General features: G+C 29.0%; 2 protein-coding genes across 2 annotated transcripts; one reads left to right on the top strand and one right to left on the bottom strand.

The window, feature by feature from the left end:
- Positions 1-8,472: 8,472 nt before the first annotated feature.
- LOC113375432 (kelch-like protein 5) lies at positions 8,473-10,086 on the bottom strand. Its single transcript, XM_026615372.1, has one exon. The coding sequence runs from the start codon at positions 10,069-10,071 to the stop codon at positions 8,473-8,475; it is 1,599 nt and encodes a 532-aa protein (XP_026471157.1). The 5' UTR covers positions 10,072-10,086.
- Positions 10,087-11,120: 1,034 nt separating this feature from the next.
- LOC113378102 (endoplasmic reticulum-Golgi intermediate compartment protein 2-like) lies at positions 11,121-21,965 on the top strand. Its single transcript, XM_026618621.1, has 8 exons — positions 11,121-11,396; positions 12,739-12,894; positions 14,610-14,773; positions 15,187-15,303; positions 15,854-16,040; positions 16,134-16,244; positions 16,708-16,857; positions 21,902-21,965. Exons 1-8 carry the CDS (start codon positions 11,282-11,284, stop codon positions 21,904-21,906), a joined length of 1,005 nt encoding a protein of 334 aa, XP_026474406.1. The 5' UTR covers positions 11,121-11,281; the 3' UTR covers positions 21,907-21,965.
- Positions 21,966-27,647: the final 5,682 nt, after the last annotated feature.

Consider the following 27,647-nt stretch of genomic DNA (forward strand, 5'->3'; position numbering starts at 1 on the left):
TAACATATTTGGGCATGTGAAACAAAACAAAGAACTGGACAGAAAAATATCATAAAAAGTGTAATTGTGGAGGAATAGAATCCTCCTACAGATAGGGTAAATTGCTCAATAGAATTCTGGCCAAGCCAGAAAGAAATTGATTGATGTGCATGAAGGTGTGTTGACGTACGCCAGTGCCAAAACTGGTTAGTTAAATTTCGATCCGGGGGACGTTCGGGAAGACCAGTTGAATTTATAAATTTAATAGTTTATGACCATTTGGACGGCCTGAGATTATGCACGAAACTCGATGTATGAGGACACCATGTTCTCATGGAGAAGAACCTACGGCGCTGCATTGACGTCTGCGATTCACTTCCCAAATGTCACAAAAATGATCCGTTTTTTAAACGAATTATTGATAGGAACGTAAAATGGATTGTATGCAACACATCGCACGTAATGAAACTAGTTGGTATAGGTATTTTTCCTTGAGGCGAGTTACATGAATTTTCCGATATGTGCAAATAATCGACTTAATCAATAAAATAATTTGAGTGAGTGATTTATTACACATAATTGAAAATGAACGAACACGTAAACTCGGAGTATTTTCTAAAAGCAAATTTTCAAAAATCAATATTTTTTATATTCGAACAAGTTTCTGTAGAACTTTAGTTCCATGAAAATAGGCTTAAATTTTTTTTCAACAGTTAATTACAAGAAAATGGCTCGTAGATTTTCACCTAAAACTAATCAGTATCATTCCCAACTAATATCTTTCGAACAGCTTTTGATTTTGAAAATCGATTCGGTAGTATGAGCTTAAATGTGGACGATAAGTTTAACACTTTTTTTCCAAATTACAAAGAAACTGCTAAACAGACCGTCGCACAAAACTGACAAACGATAATCCTCATCGAGATGCATCAAATGACTTAAATTTCTGAAATCGCTTCAGGCGTTTTTAAGCAAACGATGGAATTTCTCATTTTCACAAACGCCAAAAAAACGTTACTCAATTTTGCAAACTTTGACGAATTTTAAAGTTAAACGAGGTGTCGTAGGGCCGTAATATTTTAGTATGGTCTAAAAATCTGTTCACTCCCACACACACATACTTTGTCCAAATTTGGCCTCATTCGATTCAGAATGGCTTGAAACGTCGAGAAAACATAAAATTAGCGAATTGTTTTTTTTATGAAAACATAAACTTCTCCTTCGGGAAGTTAATAATAAAAGTGAACCGGCTCAAACCATTTCCGAAGCCGATATTCAGCAGAAAAAAGTAATGCTGTATGTTTGGTGAGATTTCAAAGAAATTGTTTGAGAAGCCACAACTGCTAATTCGAACTGTAATCAGCTGAATAAACTAAATGATGTACTTCAATAGAAAAGGCCAGAAATGATCAATATGAAAGTTGTAGTATTGTCAGCATAAATCAAGACGACGCACGACCTCACATAAATTTGACCAATCGCTATCGTAAAAGTGTAGTGTAATTATGTGTTAATATTTGTCTGTAAGTATTTAACTGTAAGTACAACAATTTTATATCCATTTTTTTTAAATTAATTATATAACTTTATAGTTTATTTCCTTACCTTTACAGTTCCCGATGAAGCTTCTTTGCGGTCTTACTTGTGTTGTACTGTGACGAATCGAATAGTTTATTGCTTTGATTAGTTCATCGTCAACTTCAACTATTTTTGAGTAAAAAAAAAATCACTAGAACGAAATTTGGCAATCCAATTTTGACATGAGTACAGTGGCGGATCCAGGGGGGGGGTCACGGGGGTCATGACCCCCCCTGAGCTTGTTGTAGGACTTAGATAAAACACTAATTTAACAACAAAATTACTTCATAATGATTTCATTCACCAAACACATTATATAACTTAAATATTTAACTGATTGTAGACGAATGGCGGAGTCAAAATCCCTAAAATTTAAGGATTTTCCAATCGTATTGCGAATAGCTGTTTTATTACAGTTTAGGAAAAAAATTCATTCAAAATTCAAAAAATTAAACTGACTGTGAGTGGCCCTTACGCATGAACTTTCTGTAATATTAACATCTGTAAATGTTAATCAATATATAAACTAGCTGTAAGTGTAATTCTGTCTTAAGGCAATTAGGGCATCGTGCCTTAAGGCAAATTGCTGGAACTTCCCGTACCAAAAATTATTATTTTTTTAAAAACGATTAACATTTTTGAAAAAATTTTACTTCGAAAAAAAATAGATTTTTGAGAAACTATAAAATTGACAAAATATTACATTTTTTTAAAAAAAAAATTTTTTTTGAAAACAAAAATTTTTTTTTTAAAAAAAATGTTTTCTTTATTTTGACATATTTTGGAAATTTTGAACTTTTTTTCAAAGCAATCGCACTGCTTGAACTGCATAGAGACGAAATGTCAAAGCACGCAAGTGCCGCGCCGCCGTCTAACGCATAAGCATTGGTACGGAGCCCATAGAAATGTAAAAAAAATGTATACTTATTGTTAAAATCTCTATAAAATATCTGATAATTTGATGTGCATATGTCTAATGATCATTTTTAACCGCCCAATGGCATTTTTTTTTACTTTTTTTATTAGATCTCCGAAACCGCTAGACCTGCCTTCATGAAAATTTGATCAATTCTATATCTTGTCAATACAAGTAAAATGTTTTTTGAATTATTCAAATCGGACGCTCCGTTCTCTTAAAAACTTTGTTACCGTTTTCGGCACTTTTTGCCCCGTATCTTCGGAACGGCTAGACCTGCCTTCGCCAAAAAGTAATCAGCACGTCTCCTTATCAATACGAATCGAATGTTTTTTGAATTATTCAAATCGGTTGATCCGTGTTCCCGAAATCGTCGACGAAAATTTGTATCCGCACATACATACACACACGTACATACATACACACACACACACACATACATCCATTTTTTCTAAGGTATGCCAAAATGTTCAGAAACCTCTGAAACGTAAAGATATATAAAAATTTTCATTTTCGATTTTTTTGCGATTACTATAACTTGCCCTACGGGAAGTTAACTAGTGGTGTTTGGCATCGTGCCTTAAGGCAAATTGCTGGAACTTCCCGTACCGTAACAAAATGTTCGAGGAATATTAAATGTTTTCAAATAGATTATTATAAATATTTTAACAGGGTCTAATATTTATAAGAACTATATAAACTGAATTGCAAAGTTAAAACTATTTATTTATAGTATATAAGTTTTAAACTTTAGTCAGAATTAAAATTAAAATCTAAATTATTTTCTATATACAAAAAAAAAATTTTAAACAATTTTTTTTTTGAAAAGCAATTATTTTGTCAAAACAAGCAGAAAGTTTTTTGAATCATTCAAACCGGTCGCTCAGTTCTCTCTAAAACTGCCATTTTTTGCATATTTGGCTCAGTATCTTTGAAATTGCCGGACCTGCCTTTGCCAAAAACTAATCACCTCATCTCACAATCATTACAAACTCAATGTTATTTAGATTTGTGTTTTCTGCACTCTTTACTCCGTATCTCCGTAACTGCTGGACCTGTCTTTGCCAAAAACTAATCAGCACATCTCCCTAACAATAAGAATCGAATGTTTTTTGAACCATTCAAATCGGTTAAACCATACCCCCGAAAACGTGGACGAAAGAATGCGGACATACAAAACACACTCACACATCCATTTTTTCTGAGGTATGGCGAAGTGTTCAGAAACCTTCAAAACGTTAGATTTTCGGCCTATTACTATAACTACCCTATGGGAAGTTAATAATGACTGATTTAGAGAAGTATTCCTAATCGCTGTAAACCATTTTGAAGTGAGAAACTATTGCAAATTGTTTTTATTTTCAAATATAGTAATTATTTTTTTCGAAAAATGGTTTGAATATTACACATTGATGGAAAACGAACACATACAAAATACGAAGCCGAATACAAACACACGGTGAATTTTTTAAAAACGCGGCCAAATAATCCAAACTTTAATTATCATAAGTAAACCACTTGTCGCAGGCCTTAATATAGTTTAGTACGTTCATTTAGAGCAGAAACTCTATCGCCATGCAAAGTTTTGCTTAAATCGCCAAAAAATAGCAATCTATTATGAAAAAGAAACGACTTGACCGATCTTCGCCAGAAACCATTTATTTCCAAATGATATCAATCGAATAGTTTAAGCAAAAACGATTAAAAATTTTTGACAAAAACATGGACGATAATTTCTGCACTTTTCTGTCAATAGTAAAGAAACGGATCGACCAATCGTCTCAAAAATCTAATCAACGCAAGCGCTTATTCAGTTCCATTTTATAGTTTTTAAATTTTAACATCGGTTCAGACGAGAAAACGTCGAGGAAAGATCAAATTTTGACACACGTCAAAGACGCAGATTATTTTTATAAAAATACACATATATAAGGTTAGGCGGGTCTAATTTAACTTTGAGCAATTATATTGTGAAAACTAAACGAAAAACATAACAACCAATCAGACATATCAAACAAAAAATCGTCTGACTATGTTTTAGTACAACTTCCAGCTAATTCATCACAAAAATGTGTTTTTTTGCTGTTTTTAAAAAAATTGTCACTTGGTCTTTTCTTACCCCATAGGCGGGGTAAAATCGGCGAGAGGACAAACAATCCAATTTAGTATTTTTAATTTTAAAGGGATTTAACGAAATAATAGCTACATTATTCAACCAATGAAAAATATGAATTTTATAGATACATTTTTTACAGAGATAACTCTGTATATAACCTTGATTCGATATTTTGTCCAAAATATTCTCCAGCAGAGTTGGAATAAAGATTTATTTAATTTATCTCTTGTAAAAATGCTTTTTTAACGTCGTAAGAATCAGGGTGATGGCTGGTTGTACATTTTTCCCTCTACTTTCAAATATTGTTGTTAAGAAATTCTTAACTTTACTTGTTTTTGAGATATCGGTAGTGGACCTTTTTACCCGCGAATCTTTTCGCCCCGCTCTATCTAATATATATATATATATATATATATATATATATATATATATATTAAATTTGTTACATACTCATTGAGGACTATAAAAACTTTTCAATTATGACTAGTGTTAGAAGTATCGAGGCAAAGTATCGATACCGAGTACTGAAAAAAGAATCGAGGCAGAGTATCGATTCCAAAAAAGTATCGTGGCAAAAGTATCGATACTACTCAGTATCGAGTACTTTTCATCAAAATCAAACCTAACAAGTGCAGAAAGATTTAAAACTCACTACAGATCGAATTACAATATTATGATAAATTCTATTGCCTGTATTTGATGCTGTTAAATCAGCATCATTTTCAATATTTTGAGAAGTTTAAAACAATAATTTTTTGATACTAAAAAAAAATGCTCATTAATTAAAAAATAGTATCGTTTTGTGACGAAAGTATTCATTTATGAATTTAATATCGGCTAATTTATATCACAAAGAAAAATACTCATTAATTAAAAAATAGTATTGTTTTGTGACAAAAGTATTCATTTATGAATTTAGTATCGGCTAATTTATATCACAAAGAAAAATACTCATTAATTAAAAAAAGCATTGTTTTGTGACGAAAGTATTCATTTATAATTATAATGTCGGCTAATTTTTATCAAAAAGAATTTATTATTTTAGAAAAAACAAGTATCGGCTTTAAATATTAGAATCGGAATTATAATAATTTTAATGGAAATACTTAGCGATTATAAAATAGTATTTATTTTAGAAAAAACAAGTATCGGCTTTAAATATTAAAATCGGAACTATAATAATTTTAATGGAAATACTTAGTGATTATGAAGTAGTATTTATTTTAGAAAAAAAGTATCGGCTTTAAAAATTAGAATCGGAAATCGAATGTCTTAATAAATTATTTAATCAAAGTTGGTTGCGTGACAATTTCGCAGATAACAAGGTTTTTGCATATAACATACAAAATTTATTATCGTTGATAAACATATGTTCTCGGAGGTAACAGAAATTATATTATCGACGTACGTAATCTTAAACTTTAATTCTTTTATTTATTGTTAATCATTGGCTTCGAACTAGGGGCATTCATAAACATCTTCTTTAACAAAAACCATATCGCACTCGACTTATCGCTTCTTTCGTTCGTTATCTATGAAGAGCGGTGCCGCCACGACAAAAAAGAATGAGTAGTGTTCATAAAATGCGGTCGAACTTTTGGTGGGGTCAAAAAATATAGCCGATACTTTTTGAGTAGAATCGGCGCAAAGTATCGATACCGCCAAAAGAATCGACCCGAAGTATCGATTGCAAAAGTACTCATTATCTAAATCAAAGTATCGATACTTACTCAGTATCGATACTATCGTTCTAACACTAATTATGACCCCCCCCTGACGCCGAAGCTGGATCCGCCACTGCATGAGTAGCTAGTTTTTTAAGGCTATTAACAGGGTATAACTTTTTGTGAGCTTAAGATGCGTTTTAATAATCTTTGCGGAAACAAAAAGCAAAATATGACGAAAAACTATGGGCCAATTCTGCCGTGAAATAGACCAATGTTACGTCCCTATCTTCGTATGAGGAATTGCTAGTCAAAATGCTATGTATTTGCTGTGCAGTCAATTCTAACATCTCGAATGTGTTATATGACACACCAGAACTATGCACTTATGACGATATTCTTTTTTGACGTTTATGCGTTAGTTAGGTTTTATATAAACGGCTGATTGCACAGCAAATACATAGCGTTTTGTCAGTTTTTAGTACCATTTTCTTTGAAAACGCAGCGCAACAAAGTTGCCATTGGTCTATTTTGCAGCAGAATTTGTCCATTAGTTATGTATTTCCATCTTCCAACAAATGCCAAACGAAAACTTTTTACATTTGGACTACATTAGCAAAACTAAAAATTTAATTGAATTTCAGGTTTGTTCATTCTAAGAGTGAAGCCGCACTAAGTTATATACGTTGTAGATTAAAATTAATAAAAAAAAAACTCAATACTTTTCATGTATTATTAAAATATGAGAATATACAAAGTCATTAAATGTTACATAAATACTTGGTATATATAATTACATGTATTGTGTTTGAGCAAAAATTATTTATTTGCTATTTGGACACATGTGATGTCTTCATAAATTCTGATCATACTATAGATTCCTTGTTTTTGTCAAGTCCAATATAAGTATACTCTAGCATATAATTTAAGATATATAAAAATCATCTAATCTTTTCTTATATTTATAATAAATATGATAACTTATTTTCTACTATCACTTTCAGGTTTCAATTGATCTACAGTTTTTTTTGTAAATTTAAATTACAGAAGTAAAATGCATTAATTGATCACAATTTTATAAAATGGAATGGCTGGATTCATGTAAATCCAAATTGTTATTGATTCTATAAAACAAGAATACAAATCACAAATTCAAGAAAATTTGCACAAAATTAAATTAATACTTCCTAGGATGCAGCTAACTAAGAATGACTTAATTAGGAAAAACCTAAGGTAATAGATTTTTTGGTAACAGCGACAATAGAACAGTATGCCACAAACACATTTCTAGATTGATCTTGAAAAGTGCCGATCTGCTAAATACAATGTTTTTTAATTGCATGAACCAGTCAATACAATTCATGTGGCGATATTAATTTGCATTACGATAAAATTTCTCAATCATGGTTTTTATAAGCACTTGGTATTTACAAACTACTACTGATTTCTTTAGAGTTTGGTTATAAGCGAAACCAACAATGAGAATAGCGATAATAATCTGGCACTCCAACAGATCAAATAAAAGTAGGATAATACATCTTAAAACTTATTAATATTATAATTAAATATAACTTAAATATATCAATCTTTATAAAGAAGTTAATTATTTGTCATATTATATATATATATATATATATATATATATATATATATACATACATATATATATATAGTTACTTTGGCCTGTTAATTGATATTTCATAACTATTCATAAAACTAGAGCAGCTTAATTTTCAACAAATGACTTTCAACTTAAATAATTATTTGTCGAATAATAACAGAATCAAGTATACTGCATCTTACATTAAATTTTATATATATATATATATATATATATATATATATATATATATCATTTTAGTCATTTCAGTGTATAATGGAAATTTGATATTGCTAAGTTTATCTAAGAGTTTTAAGTCTTCTAAATTAATAAAAATTAGACTATTAGTTTACATTATTAACAATTGTTTGAGTAAATAATGTATTATAATTTACATTATGTTAAACCACATTATACAACTTTATATCACATTTACCATGCTTCGGAATATTATCTTTAGAAAACTTGTATTACAGAATATGCTGTTTGGCAGTGTAATGGCTTTGGTTACCATTAAAAATGTAGACTTGAAATTACGTGCACCTATTATTAATTATATAGGAGAGAACTAATCCTGTAATGGCATTTTAATGTATTCAAAAAGTTATCAAGGGATTCCTTATTTAGCATTAGCAGTTGTGGAAGGTGGAGATGTCTTCTTTATGATTTCTGGAATCATAGTGTTGGGAAACGATGAATTAGACATAACTACAACACTTCCACCTGCACGGCCCACTAGCATATCACATACTTGCTTCCATTCATTGGTTTGAGGATTGTATTCCTCGGCTGCAGTTAAGTATTTAGATCCATCAAAACCACCAACTGCCAATAATCTATCCCCTAACACACAGACGCCAATTGCATCACGGCAGCAAGTCAAAGAAGCCATAGGAGTCCAGATGTTTGAGACTGGATCATATCTCTCTACTAGGTCATATCTACTTGCACTGGGATTAGATGCTGGCGCATCATGACCTCCAAGTGCATAGAGGAAGCCATTAACAGCTCCCACTGCAACTCCACCTCTTCTGATGCTCATAGAAGCACACATTTTCCACTTATTAGTATGTGGATCATAGCACTCTACTGTACTTAAACAACCACCGCCATCACGACCGCCAACAGCGTATAATTTTCCATTCAACACAGCTACACCAGGAGAATTTCTCTGACATATCATGTGTGCAACGTAGGACCATGTGCGAGCAATTGGATCCCAACGTTCCACAGTGTTCAAGTATGACCAACCATCATGACCCCCAATTGCGTATAAAGGTCCTTCTAAGATTGCAACACCTAGTCCGTGCCTATGTGTGCTCATCGGAGGTAGCATGCTCCAAGTCATGCTAACTAAATCTAAACATTCCACTGTATTCAGTGTTTTTAATCCATCTCTACCTCCAACAACCATGAGTTTATCTTTAATGATCACAGATCCGAACTGCAATTTTCGACCACTCATAAGACCAAAGGAAGACCATTTGTCACTCCACGGACAATATAATTCCATGGGAGTAGCTCCTCTTGTGGCATCAACACCACCTAATACGATTACTTTACCAAGAGTAGCTTTTCTGGCCCTTGACCAATTGTTAGCAAGATAAGGTCGCCTCTCGGGCAATAAATGCCATTTCAGTGCATTCACTACAAGTCTCTGACACTCCAATATGTTACCACACAAAACATCTACTTGATCAACTAAGAATGTTGGTGAAAGCAATGGAAGACGAATAAACTCTAACAAGCGTGGAAGATGTTTTTCTCTATTGGCTTTATCTTCATTCACCCATTCCATGAGTGCTAGAAAAACTTCCTGTTCTGAATTAACATTCAGATCATCACTTCTGAGCAATGCTGATAACTGAGTATCTGATAACCGCAAAAACTCTTCATCTCTCCATACTTGCATGAAGTTTTCATGAACGTAACTTATAGACTTCTTAAGGAGGGTTGGGCAAGATTGTTGTTCTGCAAACAAAGCAATTCCTAAGCAATTAGAAGGGTGCAATTGTTTTGCAAGAAATGTGCAGCATGCTTCAATGACATCATTAAGTTGCAACAAACATGCTGTTGCAAGTAACGTCTCCACGTTATCTTCTCGTAGCTCGATAGAACCCGTGTAACAATACTGCACAAGATTTTGTAGGGCATCCCCATCGACAGAGCATAGCTGAATTTCATTCTGATTTGCTTCCTTAAGGTTACCTGTAAACATGACAGAGAAGTACTCACTGCATGCTGAGAGAACAAGCCGATGGGCGGACACTTTTGTCCCATCATTGCCAGCAACTAATGTGATATCACACAGTTGTCCATTATTTAAGTATGCTTGCATTTTGATAAGACTGTTCTCAGCATGGTTATAGCACTTATAACTTTGCTCTTGGCTCGATGTGGACGACAGACTCAATTGGCTGATGTCTCTGGCTATTTTTTCTTCCTCCTGCTTATCTGCGGCTGCTTTCGTCATATTTGAAATGATTTAAACTGTTAGTGAGAAAATATCATATATTTTATATAATACTGTATATTATATATTGCCAAATCTTTTGCCAGATAAAACACTGTATGCTACAAGCATTTGAGAACAAGTTAAACGCACAAAGCCCACCATTCTATTGTTTTCTATTTTGAAAATTGTTGATGCATATGTCATTGACATGCGAGCAATGGAATGATTCACAAATGTTTTGTGTATGAGTGCATATCATAGAAAGGGATTCGGTATGAACATTTCTCAACCTTGCCGAAAAGTAACAGAATAAATCACACATTCTATGCAAAGGTTATTGAAAATATTATGATTTTATTTGATTTTTTCATTTTTAAAAACTATAAATGTTAAAATGTCAACATCAAAATTACACATCAAATACATGAAGTTATTAAAAATGTAACGGGGCGAATTACAAAGCCACTTTTAATAAACGGCTACTTAATTAACCTAGAGAAAAAACTTTATAATTATAATTAATTTACCTTGAAATAGCACCCGCAATCTTTTTTCCCAAAATTACAAAACAATATAACTTTCTATAATCACTTCGGGAACAGATGAATAAAGTTGTAACGAGTGGTCACTTTAAACGACTTGACGAACATCGTACGCGTTCGGTTTAGCTCGCGGATCGGCGGGTGTCAAACGACAAACGACTGTCAAACCGTGTCAGACTGTCAGATATAAAAACAAATGGCTACGGTTACTATTGCAACGTTAGAGAAAGCAATTAAATATTGATAATAGTGCAGATTTCGCAACATTTATTATGTACGAGTCACTTTCAGTATAGAACTAAACGATGACATCACCCAATATTATGCTATGTTATATTACAAGCAGTTGACATATATTATATACATAACCTAACCTAATTTCTGTTTTTCAAATAAATAACTAGATTAAATATTATCCTAGTCGGTAAGTTATGGGTGGATTAAGAATAAGAAATACCGCTGTCTCTGTCAAGAGTGTCACAGCGTTAGATGCGTTTCCAAAAGTTCCTGAATCATATGTGAAGACATCAAAGTTAGGAGGCACACGTATGTCGTATTCAATGTTTATTTAATTGATTAAGTCTTAGAACATCAAAAATACGTTTTTTATTTTTTTTTATCATAGTTAAAAATTTAATAATATAAAGATTTGCGAGGATTCTGTTTGGTGTTATTGATATATTCAAATTATACATTCGTACAATGGCATTCTTATCATTTAAACTGACAAAAAATTAATATTTTAACTGTAGTGCATTTGGATACCATTACTTATCTTACAAAGCTTGACATAGTACTAAATATGTGAATATATACAGAAATATTTGAAACAAATCTTGAGTGTGAAGATGAAGGGACAGGATGGATATTATTATAATGTAAACAAATGGAGTGCGCAATCGCATAATAAAATCAACAAATGTGAAAACGGATTAATTTATTGAAGAAAGTAAGATAATTGAAAAAAAATATAAATTATTTATGATGTTTATATAAGAGTCGTGTAAAATATTTGTGTCGGTTCTCAGATTTATGCTATTGTTAGTCTGAACTATTAACGTTGATTATGCCATATGGAATAAGATTTGGGGATTATCAAAATCAAGCTTATGGTTGTTGATATTATAGCATGATTTACAAGCAAGATTTTGATAATCTCCAGATCTTATTCCATGAAAAAGACTTATTTAAAGAAATTTAAAGAATAAACTAAAACTTATTTAAAGAATCATTGTTAATAGTTCGGACTAACAATGGCGTAATTCTGAGAACCGACAAATATTTTACATGACTCTTATATAAACATCATTAATAATTTATAATCTTTCTCATTTTTCTTACTTTCTTCTATGAATTAATCTATTTTCACATTTGTTGATTTTAGTATGCGATCGTGCACTCCGTTTGTTTACATTATAATAATATCCATCCTATCCCTTCATTTTCGATACTTAAGATTTGTTTTCAAATATTTCTGTATATATTCTCATGTTTAGTACTGTGTCAAGCTATGTAAGAGACAGTTTTTTTTTGTTTTTCACAAATTAAATGTAATTTAAATAAAATATTAGATAATGTGTTAGTATATAATTAACTGTTTTGAAGTTACACTGAAGATGAGGCATACCATTGTCTAGAAACGTCTGTAATTACCAAATAAAGTTGTGTTAAAAATCTGAGTGTTGTATTGTTCATATTTAACGTTTAATATTCATTCCACTCATATTACAAAATTCTATATATATATATATATATATATATATATATATTATATATATATTAGTTAAAATATATTAAACATCTTCTATTTAGTCTGAGAAAACTAGACATTTAAGCAAATAGAACTTAATATTATAGTCTTATATTTACGTTGTGTTTTGTTTTGCAGTTTCACTGATCAGTTATATATTAATATCATGGTTGCTGTATTCAGAGTTAAAATATTACTATACAAGCAGATTCATATTCAAATTTGTTCCGGATACTGATATTAACTCAAAGTTAACTGTTAATATTGATTTGACAGTTGCAATGCCTTGTGCACGTAAGTTATTTCATTAATTATATCCTATAATAGAATAGAAATTGACATTAATATCAATATGTATATATATCTTGATAGCTTTTTTGATGTTGGAACATATTTAAAAATAATTAGCGGTATATTTATCGAATAACAAAAAAGTGTCAAAAGAAAAAGAATCTTTATTTTATTAATTATACGTTTTGACGCTTGATATGTGTTATCAGCCAAAAATTAGGACCAAAACAAAAGATTCTGTTGTCAACTCTGAACTGTTTCGCATCTTTTTTGCAGGGAGATATCATGTCTTCTGCTATATTTTTTTATTTAAAGTTTTAGTTATGTGTTGATTTTTCTTATAAAGTTTAAATACATATATTTGTTAAACTTAATTTTATTGTATTGAATTTTTTTATTTTGTTCTGGTTGATTTGCAGAATGATGGCACAAATCAAGTGTCTAAACATATAATTAACTAGTTGGTTTGGTATTTAGCCTTGAGGCAAGTTACATGAACTTCCCGATATGTGTAAATAATTGACTTAATCAAAAAAAAGTGTAAATAATATACTTCATCAATCCTACTTTAAAAAACGATAATAATTTTAGTAAAGTTTGACGAATTTTTAAAATTAAACTACTTGTCGTAATGCCGTAATATTACAGTAAGTTCTATAAGACCATGATGTATATTGCCAAAAAAAAGTTCTATGAAAATCGGCTTAATTTTTTTTTTTCAACAGTTCATTACAAGAAAACGGCTCGGTAGATTTTCACCTAAAATTAATCAGTACCATTCCCAACTAATATCTTTCAAACAGTTTTTGATTTTTTAAAATCGGTTCGGTAGGATGAGCTTAAATATGGACGAAAAGTTTAACACTTTTTTTTAAATTGCAAAGAAACGGCTTGGCAGATCGTCGCACAAAACTGACAAACGATAGTCCTCACCGAAATACATCAAATGGCTTTTAAATTTCTGAAATCGGTGCAGGTGCTTTTGAGAAAACGTTGATCAAAAGTCTAATTTTGACAAATGTCAAAAAAACGATACCAATTTTTGCAAACTTTGACGAATTTTTAATGCTAAACGAGTTGTCATAGGGCCGTAATATTTTAGTATGACCTAGAAAACTATGGTATCTACCGTCAAAAAAAAAATCATAAAAATCGTCGAATTTTTTTTTTTTTAAAACGTTATTACAAGAAAACGGCTCGGCCGATCTTTACCAAAAACTAATCAGCACGATTCCCAATCAATATCTATCGAATGGTTTTTGAATTTTCAGAATCGATTTAGAATTGTGGGCTAAAACGTGGGCGAAAAATTTTTCACTTTTCTGCAATTTACAACGAAACGGCCCGGCCGATCGCCGCACAAAACTGACAAACGCTAGTCCTCATCGAGATACATCGAATGGCTTTTGAATTTTTAAAATCGGTCCAGTCATTTTTGAGAAAACGTCGATTTACGGCAAAAAATCTGTTCACATACACACACACACACACACACACATACTTTTTCCAAATTTGGTCTCATTCGATTCAGAATGGCTTGAAACGTCGAGAAAACATAAAATTAGCGAATCGGATTTTTTGATGAAAACATAAACTTCTCCTTCGGGAAGTTAATAAAAAATGTTTTTTTATGACTCTTTTATTTTATTCAACAAAAAAGAATTTATGGTATGTTGAATTAATAATAAGTTTCAAATCTTTGTTATATTTTGGTATAGATATTGGAGCCGATATTCTAGATTCTACAAACCAGAATGTTTTTGCTTTTGGAACTTTAGAAGAAGAAGATACTTGGTTTGAATTGGCTCCAGAGCAAAGAAGTTATTTTGATTATTTGCAACATTATAATTCATACTTACGTGAAGAATTTCATGCTCTTTCGGTAATTATAGGAATAAATATTTCATTTTTATGTGTTAGATTGTAAACATTATATGCGGTAAAGATTGTAAATTGAAGATCTCATATTTCTAACTAGAAGAATTCCAAATAATGAATAAAGAATTACATTACCATATCAGGAAAAATTTCAATATTTTACTTGATAATTAAGTCTTGTTCATATTTTACTTGATAATTAAATCCTCATCGACTATCGTAAATCCTATTTGACTGATTTTAGCTTTGAACTTGAACTTGTAAATGAAATATTAATATAACTTAAATATACAAAAAATAAATTTGGTATTATTAATTATTGCCATAATTGTTTGTTTAGTTTTGTTTGATCTCCTTTAATATCTTTAAACGAATAATCATGTTATATAAAAATCTGATAATATTACTTTTGTGAAGGATGTTTTGTGGAGGTCCGGTCAATCTGCACTACGTTTGAATATGCCACATAGATCAGTCATACCTGATAGACCCAAGGATGCATGCAGAATATATGGATCATTGACACTCAATAAAGTAAAAACTATTTATTAAAACAATCAATAATCATTTAAAATAATAAATTTTGAATATTATTAGTAATTAGTTATGGAGTGTATTCAATATGAAATTTAATTTAATTTAATTAATTCCATTTACCATAATTCTATGGATTTTGAGATATAGAGTTCATATGAATCATAGATATGGTATTGACAATTCTGTCTTTCTTCATGTTCTACATTTAATCATATTAATACATTTTATTTTTTCAAAATAATATATGTGGATGCAAATTTTAATCTTTGTTCTTGTTTCACAAATGTCAGCATCAATTTGAGAAGATCAGAAATTGTTTCTTATTTCCAATTACATTTCACAAGAGGATCGATGTGCTGTAATTATAAGCTAAGAGTGATCACCTTTTTGTTTTTTTCTTGAAAACTCACTCAACTTTAGAAAATTGTTAAAGTAAAATTATCATAAATACAATTTTTTTTTTAAACGATTTATGGTTGGCAAATGCTACTTTATATATAACTATGAAATTTAATTGAGATAAATTAATAAAGATTTCTTTCTCTAGGTAGCTGGTAATTTTCACATTACTGCAGGGAAAAGCTTACACCTACCGATGGGTCATGTTCATATAAGTGGATTTATGTCCGAAGCCGACAGTAATTTTACACATAGGATACACAGGTTAAGTTTTGGAGATGATAGTCCTGGAATAATTCACCCTATGGAAGGTGATGAAAAAATTACTGCAAATTGTAAGTTAGGTTCTGTTTTTATCATGTTATTCTACTACTGCATATTCAGATACAAATATATATGAATAATAATGCTCTAAAAATAATTTTTAGCTATGATGTTGTATCAGTATTTTATTGAAGTTGTTCCAACAGATGTTGAGACATTTTTGGGGACTACACAAAGTTGCCAATATTCCGTTAAAGAACTTTCTAGACCTATAGGTAATTTTCAATATATATTTTAAATTGTTATTTATTATTTAAAAAAAATCCTATTAAAATATTTTTTTAAATTGTTTAGTTTCTAATTAATCTAATGTTTAAACTTCTATATTTTTGCAGTATAGAGTTGCTTTATTAATATTTTAGGGACTAAAATTATTATAAAACATACTAATATTAATTAAATTTTTTAATCAAATAGGAAAGACCATAAAGTTGTCTTAATATTCATCCTTTATAAAAGTTATCAATGTATTTAATATATCTAATATATTTGAAAAAAAAAAGCCCAAGTAGAATTGAATTCATTCCAAAATCCTAGTTATACCTTTATTTATATTAAGTGAAAGCATAACTATTCTTAGGAATATCTCTTGGCATTTTGAAGTTAAAATATTATCATTAAGATCACATGTCATGGGATCTATGTATCTATTATTGGTGTTTTTGCCTTTTATTGCAGATCATGCTTCAGGTTCTCATGGTATAGCAGGTATATTTGTAAAATATGATATGTCTGCTTTGAAAGTTAAAGTACAACAAGAAAGAGATAGTTTGCCTAAACTATTAACAAGGCTATGTGCAACAATTGCAGGGATACATATCACAATGGGTAAGTAATAATTATTCAAAAAGCTTATGAACTATTTCATATGACTATTTTCCATTCTGCAGAAAAAAGAAATAATAACCAAACAAAGTTTCATTTTGTTGTTATGTCTCATTTTGACATCATATTGTCAACTTTTGTGGTTTTAAAAAGTTTCAATCACACATAGAAATTTTTGTGCTATCTTTTTTTCATATTAAGTATGGGATTTCCTAATTATTTTGATAATGCATTTTTGTTCCCTAAATTATATATATAATTTTGAATAGTCTTGAATTTGATGTTGATATAATTTATTTGAGTTTAAAGATCGGGCATTGCAAAATCTATATGTTTCGACTAACAACATAGCTTTCATTCAGTGGAATATTTTTTCAATTACAATCATTAAACTAAGTACATAAGTTCAAGAGAAAATAAATAATAGTGATAATAAACTAATCTGAAACACATACAATTTGGTATCTTTAATTAATGAAACACTATTGCATCATGGTATCAAGATGGTTGCGCTATTGTAAAAATTATATATTTTAGCATCACAATAAAACACACAAATAAGCATGTATAAATAAATATAATCAATAACTAATAAATATTATACATGTTTATTTGTGTATTTTGTTGCAATGTACAATATATAGTTTTTACAATAGTACACATATTAATACCACAGTCCAATCGATCACATAAGGATATTAATGCTTTCATCTCCTTAGGTATATGCTTGGTAGGACTTTCACCATAATTCCCTCTAATTAGTGCATTAATAAATTTCAGTATTCTCTATTAGCTACAGAAGTAGTATTATGTCATTAAAAAGTTGGTTCACATATTTTTTTCTTAATTTTAGGACTGATAAACAGCCTGATGCATAGTATATATGATTTTATTTGTTGTAAGAAAAGTGTTACAAATGATATTAAAAAATCAAAGAGTGATGCAAAGAGTCCTCAAGTTGATTTATTCAATTCTGCGAATCTCATAAATCTGTAAAAAAATTATTTATCTACAAAATAATATATATAGATATATATGAGTAAGTTCTTCAAGGGCATACATCAAATAAAAGGCAAAGATTTAGAAGTTAATCTTTAATTTTTTCAAACGTTTCGACATAGTATTTTATGTCATCATCAGTGGATATCAGTAGCTAGCGCAAGGCACATAATTTTGCACTATCATATATACACCAACTTAGCATAGCAACAGAGCATAGCAAAATATTTGTGAAATATATAATATATTTTGCACAGAGAACGTAGTTTATGTGACCGAGCCCGAGGATGTATGCCCTTGAAGAACTTACTCATATTTCTCAACATCAAAACTAACTTCTTTAACATATATATATATATATATATATATATATATATATGTATATATATATATATATATAGGTAACCCTGCATATAACACGGTAGCGAATCCGTTATATATGGGCCACAGGACTAGTGAAAAAAGAGATGTTATGTTCCAAGGATTTACAAAAACATGCTACATCTTATAATTTTATAATAAATATTATATACATTAATTTTTTTTAAGAAGTTATACACATTAAATATTTTTTTCGTCATAACTAACAAGTGCTATCCAATGAGATCGTTTTCTTTTTGGCAAAAAATATACAGTGGTACTCCGCCTTACGAGCTTAATTCGTTCCGTAAGCACGCCCGAATGTCGAATTGTACGTACTTCGAAGCAAATTTATCCATATAAATACATTGAAATGCAATTAATTTGTTCCACCACAGTGTTTTTAATAATAATAACATTTATTGCCAACATCAAATACATACTCTGCAGAAACATATCAAATGTCTAAATAAAAAATGACTAAATTTTTATGATTCTAGTTTTTGAGTTTAAAACAACTATCCATTGAGCATAATTTTTTTTCCAACTCATTTCAACTCAGCTGCAACTTTTTTGGGGTAATTTTTATCCACAAACTTTTCAACTTTGTTCCACATTGCACGAACAAATGCATGACATTAAAATTAATGAATTGATTTTTTCAACTTCAAAATAATTTTAGTATTTGTATGATCCATAAAAATACTTGTTACAAGAACGTTCTCACTCGCACGTTTTCAAATACGCTAGGAGAAATTCGCTGCTTTGTGATACAAGCGGCATCGCTTCATTGGCGACTCGCTCATATCACGAATTTTGCTCGTATAAAGAAGCAAATAAGCCGCGCCTTCGGTGGCTCGTATCTCGTACAACACCTACTTTGAAGGTTGTTCTTTTAGGAAATATGACTAACTGTTCGGATAAGTCTAGATCTATTGTTCGATAGAACGTACGCGCTCGAATAAAAATGTTAAATGTGTTATCTTATGCACTAGTTTCTTCAAATTTATTGAGCTATTGTATGGCGATGTTACTAATTTTATTTTAGCTAAAGTTTAGTTTTTATAGGTTTACTATATTTTTTATTTTATTAGAGTTTTGCTCAATTTTCACACAATATTATAGCAATCCTGTGCTTTAAAAGTACTGTGTTATAAAGGGATGATCTCAATTCTCGAATGGTGTTGTAGCGAGTCCGTGTTATGCGGGGGTTTACCTGTATATATATATATATATATATATCTATATCTATATATATATATATATATATATATATCTTGGTAGTTTTTTGGCGTTGAAACATATCTGAAAATAATTAGCAGCCCGTTCGTCGAAATAAAAAATGCAGTTGAAAAATTAAAGAAATTTTCTTAAAGAATATATATATATATATATATATATGTATATATACATATATTTATATATATATATATATATATATATATTTAATATTGTTTTGTGTTTTGTGCTTTTGTTCTGGTGGTATGTATAGTTCTTCTCTCTTTATATATTTGTTTTTAATTCCTTTTATTCTATCATTATATTGTATTTTAGATTACTGAATGATGACACACATCAAGTGTCAAAACATATAATAATAAAGGAAATTATTTTTTCTTAACTATATTTTTTATTTCGACGAATGGTTGCTAATTATTTTCAAATATCTATATATATATATAGAATATAAATATATATTCTAAGAAATAAGTATATATTCAGATATGCTTTCGTAAATGTTATTTTAAGAACATAAAGAACATAAAGATTTTTTATGTTCACGAGCAGGAATAATTTTTTAAAGTATAGTCATGTTGAATCATAGATATTATATATGCATATTTAAAATAATACTATTTAATCATATTTTGTATTTAGAATATTTTATACTTTTGTAATAATAATCTATAATTTTGTAAATATGGGTTATATACTCCTTTATTATACATTATATTATTTATTTATACTGTTGAAGTGTATATATATATATATGAGTGAGTTCTTGAGGGCGATACATCAAACAAAGAAATCAAGAAATTTCTTTGTTTGATGTATCGCCCTCAAGAACTCACTCATATATTTCAACATCAAAATTAACTACTAAATCATATATATATATATATATATATATATATATATATATATATTAGATGAATGAATTAAGAATAAATAAATTTGATGTTGAAATGTATGATTAAATTTTTGGAAGGCGTAACATCAAGTGAATAAGAATGTAAAATTTTTTAAAACGTTTTTATTACTCCATACTTTTTGACATAAATTTACAATTTTAATAGTAAAGAGAAAAAAAACAAAATTAAAAATTAAATGTAAACAACAAAAATTAAATATAAATAAATGAAAAGCTTAATTATTAATACATGCATGTACAAATATATTTATATATACACATACACATACAATATATGCAAACATGCATAAATATATAATTATTATATCAATATCTATTTATATACATGTATATATGTATATTTGTATGTACACATCTATATATGCATATATATGTATATATATATATATATATATATATATATATATATATATATATATATATATATATATAGAGGCAGGTCTTTGAAATTTTCATGTGAGATTTTCAATTTTCCTCTTACATTTATATGTATACTTTGAACGGAGATATGTATTAATCGATATATACTTTTAACGGAGATATATATATTGTATATATATATATATATATATATATATATATATATATATATTGTATATATATATATATATATATATATTGTTGTTTCAATAATATAAATAAGGTAAAGATTTTTAAAACATCTTTATTTTTCGATATGTTTTGACGTAAAATTCTACGTCATTGTCAGTGGTTTTGAAATTCTTAGATTATCACTTACACATATTAATACAGCTTGTAAAAAATTAATAATTGGAAACAAGCACCAAATGTCAGTAATTTCTTTTTCATAAAGAATAAAAAATAATTAATAAATAGAATATTATACGTAAGCACTCGTGTTTCGAGGCAGGCCAAACAAGAAGAAATATATATATATATATATATATATATATATATATATATAATTTTTAATTAGTTTTATAAATATTTAATTTAATTAAATATCCTATAGGTTTTTTTTTTATTATTTATGTATATATATATATATATAACATGTATATGTATATATATATATATATATATATATATATATATATGTAATATTTTCAATTTACTTTTAATTCTGATGATGTTGCAACTTTTATATGTATATACGCTTCGGTTAAAAACTGGTTGAATCTCATTTCAAAGTATATATCATACGGTTTAAACATAATTTTTAAATTATTTTATTCGTGTTATGAAATGAAGTAAACGCATATTTGTACAAGTTGAAAAACCTCGACTAGCTATATTTGAAGTAAACGCATATTTGTACAAGTTGAAAAATCTCGACTAGCTATATTTGATTCTCTGGTTTCCAGCCGTTAATATTTACATTCCACGTATTTGTGGTACTGTTAAATTATAATAGATTGTGATATTACACTTTTAAATTAAAATATTATGATGACTATTTTTTGAATAAAATTTGAAAATACATGAAATGTTTAACTATTTTTATTGGAAATGTGCAATAAATTTTTATAGTTTTTTCAATATGATGATGTGATCATAACTGCATTTGTTTTGTAGCGTAAATCATGATGTGATCCAAACAGAAGGAAAAACTATTTCGCAATCGGAAAGTTAGAAATAACGATCGTTATTTATAAAAATGTCTCAGAGTATTTGCCACCAAGATTTGTAAGAAATGAGAGCGAGGAATTACATGTACGGAAATAGGGAGTTATCGGCCTTCATAGGCGGAACCATCAACTGAATCAGACTGAAATTGAATGTCACTGCTACTTTTAGACTCGGAAATCGAACGCGGTATGTTGTCGTTACAAACAATAATATATAATAATAATATATTATTATATATAATTATATATATATATATATTTAATATTTATATATACTAATATATATGTATTTGTATATATATGCATATACATACAAATATATAAATAAATTAATATATATATATATATATATATATATATATATATATATATATATAAGTTGAGAGGTTTTTTGAGATGTTGAAATATTATAATACATTTGTTCTTGTGCGTCCATCGATTAATTGAAAATATTTTATTGAAGTAAAATGTTTTATTGCCAAACGTTTCGGGTCCTGATTTGACTCATCTTCAGTGCATACAAATAATTTAAAGAAAAAACAAAAAATCCGGAATATATAATGCACCAATTACTATACAATTTTCAAAGCACGAATTTTAAAAACTATTAAATTAAAATAAATATCAAATTAAAATGAAATAAAGGAAAAGTTTTTTTAAAAAAAAGAACTCTTCTCATCGAGACATGTTATATGTTTGGGAAAAATTTTAATAGTCTTTTAAAACTATTAAAGCTACAAAATTTTCGTCGACGATTTCTGGAACACGGATCAACTGATTTGAATAATTCAAGGAGCATTCGATTTCCATTGATAAGGAGACGTGCTGAGTTATTTGGTAAAGGCAGCCGTTTTGAAGATACTAGGCAAAAAGAGCTAAAAATGGTAACTCAGTTTTTGATAGAACGGAGCGTCCGATTTAATAATAATTTAAAAAACATTTTATTTGTATTGATAAAATGAAGTACCGTTTAAATTTTTGCGGGGGCTGGTCTAGCGGTTTTAGAGGTCGAGTGAAAAAAGTGAAAAAAAGCTGTTTAGCGGTAAAAAATGATGCACATCAAATTATCAGATTGTTTATAGAGATTTTAATAATTTTTAATAATTTTTTCTATCTTCTGAAAAAGCTGTTGATTACTAGTTTAGACATTTTGAATGAATCGAGTGATTTTTTGTATAATAATCTTTTAGTGCAATCAGTTCTCGGGAATCTTTTAGTGCTTCCCCAGGTTTTCCGATAAACGAAAGTGTTTTTCCCCATTGCTGCATGGCAGTACGAATGTAGTCGTTATCAAAACAACAGCTTTGACGGCGGCATATGGTGACTTTCTTCTTTCGTCAAACCACCATCGGCTTACTTTGACGAAAAATTGGGGAGTGCATGGCATCGTGCCATAAGGCAAATTGCAGAAACTTTCCGTACCGTAATAAAAAATCTTGATACGAGACCCAAAAAAAGTTACACAAAATGTGTACACATTATTATAATCTCTATAAAATAATCTCTCTGAAACGTAAAAATATATAAAAATTTTCATTTTCCATTTTTTTGCGATTACTATAACTTACCCTACGGGAAGTTAATAAATACATATACATATTATCTCACTACTTTAACTATATTTGTTCATACAAAACACTATCGGTATTCGTTGACGAAAAAATAATTACACGTGATATCGAACTATACCCTCCCTTTCCCCTTGTATTTTGTTTTCTTTTCCAATTTTTTTCCCTTCTTTTCCAGTTTATGTGATTAATGGACGCCTCTATAACTGCGGTTTTCGTTCATAGCAACCAACTCCAATTCTAGATATTATTATATGTATATACGCACATTTTCCAAAGCATAGTTAAAATATTTATTTGTTTATTAACTTTTCAGTTTGCTTTAGTAACATTATTTAGTAAAATTTAAAAGTATAAATATTTGTCAAATTTATTTACAAAATCATTAAATTAAATGGTTATTCAATAGAAAAATAATCAATAATTTTCCCGAGTGTGATATCGTTCAAATAATTGATCAATGCAGAGACCTACGTTACTTTTCTTGAATTCGTATCTTGTTTCTTTCTCCTTTTTCCATTTTGAACACACAACACATTTTCGCTTTTATTTTAAAGTCCTTTAGGAGTGAACCATTGCGATATAAAATGCCTTTCTATTATTCGCAATTTTCGTTATTAACTGTTCGATGTATCATATCTTGTGGGTATCTTTGTAGCATTTCTTTTGCACAAAAAAAATTTAATTTGCTGATTTTTTCTTTTTCCCAGTGATTTGTTTATAAATAATGTGAACGTATGTGTAGAGACGGTCAGGAAAGCATTAGCGAGCAGACGTCGTATCAATATATATATATATATATATATATATATATATATATATATATATATATATATATATACACACAGTGGTACTCCGCTTTACGAGTGTTTCGAGATACGAGCCGCGAAAGAAGCGATTTGTTCGTACAATGTGGAACAAAATGAAAACTTTGTGGATAAAAATCACCCCGGGAAAGATGCAACTGATCGAGCATCACAATTGTTTGACGAAACTTGTCTATCTCATTTTCACAATACTATAATAATTTTAAGAGAAAAACTAGTAGGGTGCATGGCATCGTGCCTTAAGGCAAATTGCTGGTACTTACCGTATCGTAACAAAATGTTCGAGGAATATTAAATATATTCAAATAGATTATTGTAAATACTGTAACATTGTCTAATATTTATAAGAATTATATAAACAAAATTGCAAAGTTGAAATTATTTGTTTAAAGTATATTAATTAGATAGAATTAAAATAGAATTAACATTAAAATCTGAATTATTTTCAATATACAAAAAAAAAATTAAAAAAAAAAAATTTGAAAAAAAATTTTGAAACAAATTTTTTTTCGAAAGCAATTATTTTGTTGAAACAAGCAGAAAGTTCTTTGAATCATTCAAATCGGACGCTTAGTTCTCTCAAAAACTGCCATTTTTTGTACATTTAGCTCTTTATCTTCGAAATGGCTGAACCTGCCCTTGCCAAAAAGTAAACATTCTCTTCCAAATCATAACAAATTCAATGTTTTTTAAATCATTCAAATCGGATACTCCGTTCTCTCAAAAACTCGATTTGTATTTTCTGCACTCTTTGCTCCGTATCTTCGTAATAGCTGGACCTGCCTTTGCCAAAAAGAAATCAGCACATCTCGCTATCAATAGAATATATTATCAATAGAATAATCGAATGTTTTTGAACCATTCAAATCGGTTGATCCGTGCGCCTGAAAACGTGGACGAAAAAATGCACACATGCAAAACACACACACACATCCATTTTTTCTGAGGTATGTCAAAATGTTCAGAAACCTTCAAAACGTCGAAAAATGCAAAAAGTTTCATTTTCGATTTTCGGCCCATTACTATAACTACCCTACGGGAAGTTAATAAAGCTCATTGGATAGATTTTTAAAAATATTAGTTGGAAAGTTGAATATTGGTAAAGATCAGCCGAACTGTTTTTTCGTTATTTTTTTAAAAAATATTTTTGTAGCAATTAAAATTATTTTTTCAAGCATCTTGAAATTCTAGATAAGTGTAATCAATTGATTTAGTCAATTAGAATTGATATTTAGATACGTTTTGAATAAAATTTGCAACTTTAAGGCAACTTGCTCCTCACTTACAAGTAGTTTTATATAAGCTTGCATATTGTTAATTTAAACTTGACAGCATCAATATGAAGTAATTAAAAATCACTTTATAACGGCGCATAAATGAATGAATAATTTTCATTGTTGCGAACGCTGCCGTGGGCTCTTTGACTATGAGGTGTACGAATTACCACATGATGTTGCGAATTATCAAATATTGTTTCCAGCTCAAGTCATATCTGTTAAACGGTCCGCCGTGCCCGCATCGGACTTTCAGTTCGCAGGCTGACGCGAGAAAATCAACTTGTGTCACGGCAACTGGGACAGTATCACCTATGAAAAATGAATTTGGAAAAGTTGTTTGTGGTGATCCTGTGTCTGTGCTTGGTTGAAAGTTCAATTTGTGCCACTGTCATCTCAAAAGATGATCAGGATTTATATGAGCTATCTATCATACATCTGAATGATTTTCACGCCAGGTATTTTCATAATTAAATTGACTATGACGTACGTATTTGCCGAATTGTTTATATTATTTCTAACCTACAATTAGACAATTGCTTGTATTTGAATAAAATTATATAAAACATACGTTAGCGTCCTAAAGTCTTAAAAGTGCATTAGTTCATTAGTGAGAAATAGGAGTGCATGCTTTTAGGATACTTCTTTAGTACCCAGAATAATAAATAAAAAATATTAAATCTAGTTTAAAATCATTTTCTTCAATTATTGAATAGTGAACTTATTTTAATTTAATTCTTATTTATTTATATTTTTGTTATTTGAGCTCTAGATATTATAAATATTATAAATATTGCAAATAATGAATAATTATGACCATCAAAATTCAAATTTTTATAAAACATATTTCACGTAGTAGGTGCTTTTTTGTATAAAAAATTGAGATTAGACGGCTTTCTCTATCCAATTTGTTATCTAGTACGACAAGATTATTACATTTGTAACTATTGGGTTATCATTGACTAAATATTTGTTTTTTTTTAATTTTTTTTTTAAATTTTGTGTAATTATTTGAATACAGCAAAAAGTTTATTTAATAATTATCAATTGCTTACCATTGTCAATTTACGTTATGTTTTTAAATGCCAGATGGGTTTTTTTTTATCACAAGGCGATAATTATATCTGAAGTAGTTACACATGTACTTTAATAAAAATAGATAGTAACTACTTCAGATATAATTATCGCAAAGAAAAATGTTTATTTATTTGCATGCATTTTTCATTGCAATTTTTTTACATTTTTCAAAGTGGAGGTGTATGTGCACCAGAACAATTAAAAAATTAATTTTGTTAATTAGCAATAAATAAAACTTAAATTTTTGTAATTGAATATATTTGATTATGTATCCTTCAATAAAATTAAAAGATTCTTAACTATATTTAACTGTGGGATGGTGTAAATTATGCGAAATTATGTTTTTTAGTCAAAATATATTACGGAGATTCATTCCGTAAATAAATTCATTAATTTCATAGTAATCGGAAAATTGTGATAATCATCTAATATAATAGAGCTTATTTGTACAGTTGGCATGTGATTATTATTTGCAGCGGCTTAAGGATTTTATAATTACATGTAACTAACGGGAAATAGATTTAGGGTACAATTAACATATTGTTGAGCGCATGGGTAGTCACCAGCTTAAACCTTTAGGAATATATACAGGTGCCTAGACAGCATCTAATTCATCAACAGAAATTTACAACTCGAGTATGAGGTTCCAAATTGACTTTAACCATAACTTTACAGCAGTTTTACCGGAGCAATACCGAATTTTATAAATACCAATACCAAGTACCACGTTTTTTGCATTACATTGATAAGAACTGAAAAGCCAATGCATATTAGTTAATATTCTGTTTTTATTAGATTCGATATTATTATCTATGGTATTATTATTACCTAATTTGTGAACCCACTTTTAAGAAAAAAAGGTATAGTGGGTCAGTCTTTATCTGGATTTTATCCTTAAATAAATTATTATCGAATTAGATTTTTATTTATTATTAGAAGAAGGAAAG

This window comes from Ctenocephalides felis, unplaced genomic scaffold, assembly GCF_003426905.1.
Source record: "Ctenocephalides felis isolate EL2017-DRISC unplaced genomic scaffold, ASM342690v1 CF-g0.4_SCAFFOLD_01886, whole genome shotgun sequence".
NCBI classification, from domain to species: Eukaryota; Metazoa; Arthropoda; class Insecta; order Siphonaptera; family Pulicidae; genus Ctenocephalides; species Ctenocephalides felis.

What these genes read in the sequence shown, in the direction of transcription:
- LOC113375432 (XM_026615372.1), bottom strand. Translation starts at nt 10,071, where the DNA reads ATGTTTACAGGTAACCTTAAGGAAGCAAATCAGAATGAAATTCAGCTA.
- LOC113378102 (XM_026618621.1), top strand. Translation starts at nt 11,282, where the DNA reads ATGGGTGGATTAAGAATAAGAAATACCGCTGTCTCTGTCAAGAGTGTC. An exon ending in ATCAAAGTTAGGAGGCACAC is followed by an intron (nt 11,397 to 12,738) that starts GTATGTCGTATT and finishes TTTGTTTTGCAG; the next exon opens with TTTCACTGATCAGTTATATA. An exon ending in AGTTGCAATGCCTTGTGCAC is followed by an intron (nt 12,895 to 14,609) that starts GTAAGTTATTTC and finishes ATTTTGGTATAG; the next exon opens with ATATTGGAGCCGATATTCTA.